General features: G+C 43.5%; 2 protein-coding genes across 2 annotated transcripts; both read right to left on the bottom strand.

Moving 5' to 3' along the window:
- Positions 1-4,279: 4,279 nt before the first annotated feature.
- LOC103989197 (probable UDP-glucosyl transferase 73B6) lies at positions 4,280-6,109 on the bottom strand. Its single transcript, XM_009407989.3, has one exon. It carries the CDS (start codon positions 6,034-6,036, stop codon positions 4,549-4,551), a length of 1,488 nt encoding a protein of 495 aa, XP_009406264.2. The 5' UTR covers positions 6,037-6,109; the 3' UTR covers positions 4,280-4,548.
- A 255-nt stretch (positions 6,110-6,364) lies between these two features.
- On the bottom strand, positions 6,365-7,543 carry LOC135640411 (pathogenesis-related genes transcriptional activator PTI5-like). Its single transcript, XM_065154810.1, has one exon. It carries the CDS (start codon positions 7,046-7,048, stop codon positions 6,488-6,490), a length of 561 nt encoding a protein of 186 aa, XP_065010882.1. The 5' UTR covers positions 7,049-7,543; the 3' UTR covers positions 6,365-6,487.
- Between the last annotated feature and the right edge of the window lie 1,035 nt (positions 7,544-8,578).

The raw sequence follows: 8,578 nt of genomic DNA, 5'->3' as shown, positions 1-8,578 counted from the left end.
TCTAAGAAGATTTTTTCCTTTAGCATCAAGGATATCAAAATTTCAAACCTTATGTTTGTGGATGATGTGAGAGGTAGCAAAAAATCTTATCAAAACCTACAAAAATCCTTTGATCATTATTCTAAAACCACCAATCTCAATATCAATAAAGTCAATTTTTTTATTTATTTCTCTAGGTATCATGACCTTTCTATTAAGCACAAAATCTCTAACTTTCAGGTCATGAATCTTAGGTACCTATACATCTCACAGTTAAATACTTAAAATATTCCAATTGATTTTGGTTGATAAAAATTTAAATGGAATTCAGGGTGGAGCCATTCAAGGCTATTAATCAAGACTCATAATTTGTCTCTAGTAGTGCTACTAGAAACACACCTCAACAAAGATATGAGTTATAGTTTTATAAGAAGATTTGGAGGTTCATAAGGAGTTTTTCTTATGAAACCATTAGTAGATTTGGTGGAATACTTATTGCTTGATAAAGGATTGCTTATGGGTTGCAAAAATATTTAAGAACTAACAAGCATTATGCTCAATAATTGATGAATATGGTAAAAACCTTTGGTTTTTTACTGCTATTTATGCTAGTAATCATGCTTATATTCGTTGTTCCTCCTGAAATTAGTTATCTATTGTTAGTCTTGATTTTATCTATTGATTGTTTATGACGACTTAACTCTATTGTATCAACTTTCTTAACCTTAAAGGTTAAGATGAAACTTATAGCCCTACAAAAATAGTTACATTTTATATGATGGTCTAGGGCTAAAACTCAATGAATGAATGATGTTGATAAGAATATTAATTTTTTCATAGAATGATATGTCACAAGATTAAAAAAAAATTATTTAACACATCATTCTTGAATCTCAATATTTCATCTATGATGTTAAAAGATATATTAGGTGAATTTGTTGGTTGGTATCACATATTATGGAATTACTCGGTGTATGATTAACCCTTTTTACTTTCCTAATTCTACTTGGTCTTGGTAACATGGTCTATTGTGATTTCATTAAGGACTTCAGCAGCTTGGAAATCAGAATTGCTCTCTCTTTTGTGGGGTCGATGGAATTGCTATTGAGTTCTTTCATCATTTTTATGAAGTTCTCAACCCCTATTTCATAGTTGCATTTAAATTTTTTTATAATTCTATCATTATTCCTCCTAATGACATGATTTTATCTTTAAAGTCAATAATCTTAAAAGGAGATATGATATTAAACTCATAACCCCTTGTAATATTATCTATAAAAATCTTACTAAGGTACTATCTCTTAGACCGATTCATTTTCTAGGTTCTATAATTGATCATAATCAATCTGCTTATGTTAGGGGTCATAACATTCACAATAATATAATTGTTGTTAATGAGCTTGTTTACTCCATGTTTATATCTCGAAGCAAAATTTCTTTCATCATTATTAAAATTGACACTGAGAATGCTTATGATTGAATATCTAGAGATGTCATTATTAATATTATGAAAGCTATAAACTTCTACGATATCTTTATCCATTGGGTTAGAGCTTATATTGACTCTCCACTTATTTTTACTACATCAACCATTATGCATATCATTTCTTCACAACTTATAAGGGGATAAAACAAGGTGTTTGTTATCTCCTTATCTTTTTATTATTGTTCAATAGTTGTTTTCTACTGTATTGGATGAGACTATTAGATCTAAGAAGATTCTTCTTTTAGCATCGAGGATATCAAAATTTTAAACTTTATGTTTGTGGATGATGTGATTATTACCGTTAGAGGTAGTGAAAGATCTTGTCAAAACCTCCAAAAGTCCTTTGATCATTGATCTAAAACCACCGATCTCAATATCAATAGAGTCAAATCTCTTATTTATTCCTCTAGGCATTATGACATTTCTATTAAGTACAAAATCTATAACTTCTTTAATATTGAAGGAGATAGTTGGCCAAAAAATTTCAATTAATCTTAGTCGATGATGAAGTTTTAAATATGATTCAGGGGTGACAAAAGAACCTTATAAATCACGCAAGAAAAATATGCTTATTTATGCTATTATTAATCATATTTATTTATACTATTTAATGACATCTTACATTTCGGATAAAATCATCCATAAGATTAACAAGACTTCTAGAGAGTTTTTTTATGGCGGTCATAATACGTATAACAATCTCATTAATGGGGACTCGGTTATCATGCCTAAAGATGAAGGTGGGCTAAGCATTAAGGATCTCCATATTGTTAAAAGTATGATTATACCTAGAGATTATTACCTCTTCTCAACGTGGAGAGTCAAAGAGGCATTTATCATCCTCTAAGTCTTAAAGAAATATTCTAAGCTCCTTCAAAGCTTTGCCAACTAATTATCAATACATTGTGAGTAATGATAATAAAATTGATTTATCAAAGGATCCTTGGTTGGGTGATATTCCTCTTCCCTATATTAGTGAATTGCAATATTACTTAAAATATTATATTCTAACTTAGCTGAGAAAATAGCTAATATCCATATGTCCCTCATCCCTAATGATGATATCGTGCTAGTCTCATCATCAAAAGAGGATCATGATGGCTCAGAAGACTTATATGTTTCACAATGACGGACACCCTTCTTGTTAACGCTAAGATCGATTGGAATGTGATTTAGAGGTTACTGAGGTTCCAAAGATTAATTTTCTAAAAAAATTGACGTGGAGCATACTGTTTACATTTGAATGATTTTCTAAATTCTCTAGCACTCCCATGCTTGTTTGCCTCGTCTGTTTGGGGTTTATTGATTCGATTGTGCATAGCATAGTTTCATGGTTTTTCTTCAGTGAAAGAATGTAGATTATTGGAAGAGGGCAACGGGCTTAAAAATGAACAAAGTGACTATATGCATGCTATTATTGTCAGTACTATTTGTAATTGATAGGGCATAATTTGATAGTGCCCCAGCAGCAATCCACATCAACGCCAACGAAAGGCTTCAAAGTCAATATGGCATACCACGTCAATACAATGTCGTATCCCAAAAGTTGGGACGACATCGCTCGGGTACGATGTCGTCCCGTAAAAAGTGAAATGATGTCGCTCGGGTGTAACGTCGTTCTGCAAAGATAAAGACAGTGATGTTGCTCGGGTACGATAACACCTCGCAAAGAGTGGAACGACATCGCTCGAGTACAACTCCGCCCCGCGAAGGCAGGGACGGCGTCGCTCGAGTGCGACGCAGCACGAGACAACCACTGTCAGCATGAAAGGTATGGGTTCGTCGCTTAAGAGGTCAACGACCATTAAGAGGCTAGGGGCAGCCAACCCCCGTGGGTAGGCATAAAACCTATCAGTTGACCAAACTGGGGGAGGTTTTTTTCTGCTCAAGCATTCTACTCTCACTCGTTTAACCAAAAGTTAACTCAAACTTTGGAAGGGTCGAGTTGGGAAACCCCCCTCCTGATCTCGACCTGTGTGCATGAGCCCAACGACGGAGAAGCACGCTACCCGTCAAGAGAGAATGTCGCCCTCGGGTGACGAGGCTCGCACCCGACCCAACACTCGAGCGTCAATGCGAGAGACCCTATGCATCAAGGACTCCAAGACAAAAGGTTGCACCGAACACGGGACGATCGACGCCAGCTTTTGAGACCCGAGCATTAGACCAGGCAATCTTGCACAGCTAGAGTCTACTCTAGCCGTGCTGACTCCACGATGTAAAAAGATACTAACAGTAACCAATACAGTGATTGTCATTTTCATAATCGCAATATCTAAGTTACAACAGTTTGGTGTAAGATGTGTGCTCTCGTCAGCAAGTAGATGAATGATATACACAGTACATGTTGTAGGAAGTGATGTACTTATTGAAACGGATGCACCCTTTATGAGTTGTAATGTTTGTGCAGGTTTAGGCTTCATTCTCAAATATCGACAAGGGAATTTGATGGTTGTGGGTTGTCTTACTACACCTACTAGTAGCTCAATCCCACTTGCAAAGAGCGAAGCCATTTTGGGAGGATTACATTTTATGACCAAAAAAATATAGATTCACTTTGACTGCAATCAAGTGGTGAAAGCTCTAAATAATTTTGAGGCTATGCATTGGTTTTTTAGAAATACTATCTGATTATTTGTTTAACAAATAATATAGTCAACTATCATGATCTCATGTTCATTTTATATCCACCTGATTAAGCTTTAATATAGTATATTATTTATTTATATATAAAAAGAACACCTACCCCATAATGCACATAATATTATATTAGCAAATTGATATCATCTGAAGTTTCATTTAATATAGTCTGTTATTTATTTATTAAAGAAAAAACACTGACGCATAATATATTAGCAAATTGAGTGGGTCTTCAAAGCACATAATGACAACAGATTAGGTTTGCACAAGTGGCATAAAACAACAGGAATGGGTCCGTAATCACTCCTCTGCAGCGATGCACTCCATCAGATGTCAACGATCACAGCAGAAGAACAACGGCAGCCATGCACGTGAAAAGAGGGAGGGAAACGAAGGTGGACGACAGTTCGACGCGGGAAACGAGGGAAACGAAGTGGCTTCAGCTACGTGGCGATCACTGCGGCGGCACTGCTCGTCTTCTCGGCGTGCCACTTCCGGATCTCCTCTATCAAATCACTCAGGCCCTTGTAAGACGACCCGCCCTCGGTCACCGCCGCCCTCGCCATCTTCCCGTGCTCCCTCGCCCTCCTGCGCATCGCCTCCGCCTCCTCCCCGCCGCCCATCACCCTCGCCACTGCCTTCGCGAGCTCGACCGCCCCCACGAGTGGGCGCTCCGACTCTGCCGTGCTCCCGGGCCGCTCCGCCGCCCTCACGCCCATCCGCAGCACCCCCACCACCAGCTTCTCGTTGATGAACTGCTCCGTCGACAGCGGCCAGGTGACCATGGGCAGGCCGGCGGTCACCCCTTCGAGCACCGAGTTCCACCCGCAGTGCGTCACGAACCCGCCCACCGCCGCGTGGGCCAAGATGGCCACCTGCGGGGCCCAACCCCGGACCACCAGCCCCCGGCCCGCCACCCGCCGCTCGAACCCGTCCGGCATCCACTCGTCGACGTCGTCCCTCACCACCCACAGGAACGGGTGACCAGCTGCCTCCAGCCCCAGCGCCATCTCCCGGAGCTGCTCGCCCCTGAAGTGGCTCCAGCTTCCGAAGCACACGTACAACACCGACTTCGGTTCCTTTGCGTCGAGCCACGAGAGGCACCGCGCGCGATTTGCGGCGGCGACAGGGTCGTCACCACCGCGCGCACCAAGGCCCTTGGCGTCGGCGTTTGCCAGCGCCACTGGGCCCACGAACCAGCTCCTGATGCTACCGACTTTGTGGTAGTGTTCGGCATAGGCCTCTTCCATCTCGGCGAAGCTGTTGACGACGACGCCCAAGCTGCCTTTCTCCGCCTCTGCGAGCTCTTCAAGGATGCCTGTAATGATGGTTTCCCCTCGAATGAAGTCGGGGAGCTCGGAGGGGACTAGGTGCACGGGGTGAGGGAGGTCCGGCACGAGGAAGGGCTCGTTGTCGCCAGAGGTGGCCAGGTGGGGTCTCTTGCGGATGACGGAGGCCATGACGCAGACAGGGAAGAGGCCCAGCGCCTGAAAGGCGATGCGCGGGACGCCAAGATCGCGAGCGATGTAGGTGGTCCAGGGGAAGTGAGTGTCGGCGACGACAGCGTCAGGGCGGTGGAGGCGGAGGAGGCGCTCGTGTTCGGGGCGTGCGAAGGGGGTAGCGACGTCGATCTTGTAGGAATCGGAGGGAGGCAGGGCGCTGATGTTCTCGACGCCCGGGGGAAGGTCGCACTCGGAGGAAGGGAAGGGGTAGACGAGAGTGCGGAGGGGGAGGCCGGAGGCGGCGGCGTCGTCGACGGTGGCGCGGATGAGGGCGGCGTTGGCGGGGGTGACGAGGACGGTGGAGTCAACGCCCCGGGCGGCGAAGAGGCGGGCTATGTCGACCAAAGGGATCATGTGGCCGGTGGCGAAGAAGGGGATGAAGAAGACGCGGACCGCCCTGGCATCGTTCTCAGAGGCTACGGAATCCATCACATGCCTCCCAGATCACGAAACCCCTCATTTAATGGTATTGATGGTGCTAAACCTGCAAAGCACGTCCATTTCTTTAATCGCACGGGGATCGCGTGATGGACGACCACCAACTTCTTCGATCTCGTCTTTGATTAGCTCCATTGAAGCCAACAAAGTCGGAAAACAATCGAGAAGTGAACATCTCCGTAAGAATTCAATATACAAGGATGATCCTTGAGGAAAATTGAAGAACATCACCCAGCATCTACGTTGGAATTAAGATTGGAGTCGAGAACAGAGTGGTCAGAAGTGGCCTCAATACGCGGACAGAGGATATCGGAACAGCCTACCAAATAGCAGTCTCTCTATAAAATCTCTCGCGTCCTACTGCTAAATCACTCTTCATCTCCAATGTCTCACCTTATACACCGAGAAGCTTTCCTACTGCTACGTAGGGAAGCTTCATGATTCATGAACCATGACTCGTGAATTGCCTGTTGGTGACACTCTCGGCACCCTCGAATGATTCAGAGGCTCTAAGCACGCCGGTTCCGGCGCCGTCGCCTCTTAAGGCAGCTCCCACGTCGCCGATCGCGGCGCCCCCCACGAAGGAGAAGCCGGGCGGGAAATTAAGCAGAGCCTTGGCGCCCCGCATCCGGAATGCCGCCCGGTCGTAGGCCACCGCAGCCGCCTCCGCCGTGTCGAACGTGCCGAGCCAGAGGCGGGCGCCGTTCCGGGACGAGTCGCGGATCTCCGCCGCGAACTTGCCCCACGGCCGCCGCCGCACCCCCCGGTACTTCCTGAAGTGCCCCGTCGGCCGGGCACAGTTGCAGATGAAGCCCGCGTCGCCTGCCGCAGCCGGAAAAGACAACGACGGTTGCTCCACGGCGGAGGAGGAGGCCATAGCGGACGCCTCGGAGAGGACCTCAAAGAGGACCATGTCCTGGGAGTCGTTTTCATTGAGGGGCAGCTGCGTCTGGCAGCAGTCCTCCTCCTTGGCGACCACGGCATGCCGCACGTCGGGTGCCATGCTCTGGCCGACCTCTTCTGTGGTGGTATTTGAATCCTACAAAGGCTTGAAGAGGGGCGGGTTAATCTATCGAGGAGGTCGCGGAAGACGAAGGTGCGAGGAAGGAGCCGGAGGTAGCCTGTCCGCCTGATGTCTCGGTTCAACGGCAAAAAGGACGAGGAGAGGCGTGTTTGGATTGACCGTCCGAGTCAAGAATGAAAAGACTAGCCCGATGACATGAACCGGGTCGGTCGGTGAACTGAGGATCTCACAGACTCGGGTCCGAGATCGCAGGTTGGGTTCGATCATTGAGTTGCTATTCGAAGTTTGAAGATTCCAAAGGTCAAAGGTGGGTCCCACGGAGGTCCATGTTTTCCAAGCAGGGCCCATTTGACTCGTCCAAAATGAACTCCAACAAAGACCCACGTGGTCCTTGACAAGAATCCAGAGACGAGCCGCTCGGCGACGCCTACTGATCCACGAAAGCTACCCTGAGTTTTACACGTGGACAGAAAAAAAGTAGATTCCACGTTATCGATGAGATGATGCCGATGTGGTGGTATCCATGGAACTCATTTCCATCATTCATGCATGCGTTTTTCGTATGTGAATGAATGCGTTCATGCATTACGCACTCGCATGTCATTTGCATGGGAATAGGCATTATATGTCGTGTTTTGGGTCTGCGGGGCCTGAAAGGAGTTGACATGTGTTTCATCCCTCCTCGGGGGAAAAAGGTGGTTTGTGATTTGGATGATCGCAATGCAACTCGTTTTTGTTTATGGAAATAATGTTTATGGAAATAAGCGAAAGTGTTGTGCTCTATGGAGCAGTGGACTACACCAAACTGGGCTTCTTCATCCCAAACCAACGAATGTGACATAATCTACATAGCTTAAGTCTTGATTTAGTTTAAAGACGACTTCTTCCGTGACAGCAAAGCTGATGGAGTCTTGTAGTTCATGAGATGATCAGTGATGATAATAATACATCATGGTAGTTCTCCTTTATTTCCTTCCACTTCTTTAATAAATGACATTTCATTATTAAAATTATATGATATTATATTAAAAATGTTCAAATGCTATAGTATTTTAGTATTTAAAATTTTAAAGTATCCCATGACATTATCTATAATTATAAGATCGTAAACATGATTTAGTAAGAAACTAACATAACTTATATTTCTATAAAGTGAAACTTTATTTATTTATTTTTAAAGGTTATTTTATATTTATTTATCTTATAATATTTTTTGTTTATTATATATTTGGACTATACAAAATTTTTATAAGATTATAAATATTTTTATTTTTTTATTTTTTTATTTTACTTAAAATAAAAAATTATTTTTAAATAAATATTACAAATTAAACTGATAAATTTCTCATAAAATAATAAATTCATTTTTGAAATATATTTTTTACATATTATTTACCAAAGGCATTTCAATATTACATATTCACTCAAACTCATTTCTCTAACTATAAATTAAAAAAATATTAATATATTCTAAAACGATCAATATATACAACTTACTCAATTTTGTCA

Source organism: Musa acuminata, chromosome BXJ3-6 (genome assembly GCF_036884655.1).
Source record: "Musa acuminata AAA Group cultivar baxijiao chromosome BXJ3-6, Cavendish_Baxijiao_AAA, whole genome shotgun sequence".
Classification (NCBI taxonomy): domain Eukaryota; kingdom Viridiplantae; phylum Streptophyta; class Magnoliopsida; order Zingiberales; family Musaceae; genus Musa; species Musa acuminata.
This window is presented reverse-complemented; position numbering and strand designations above follow the sequence as displayed.

Coding starts and splice junctions, on each gene's coding strand:
- LOC103989197 (XM_009407989.3), bottom strand. CDS start 6,036: ATGGATTCCGTAGCCTCTGAGAACGATGCCAGGGCGGTCCGCGTCTTC.
- LOC135640411 (XM_065154810.1), bottom strand. CDS start 7,048: ATGGCACCCGACGTGCGGCATGCCGTGGTCGCCAAGGAGGAGGACTGC.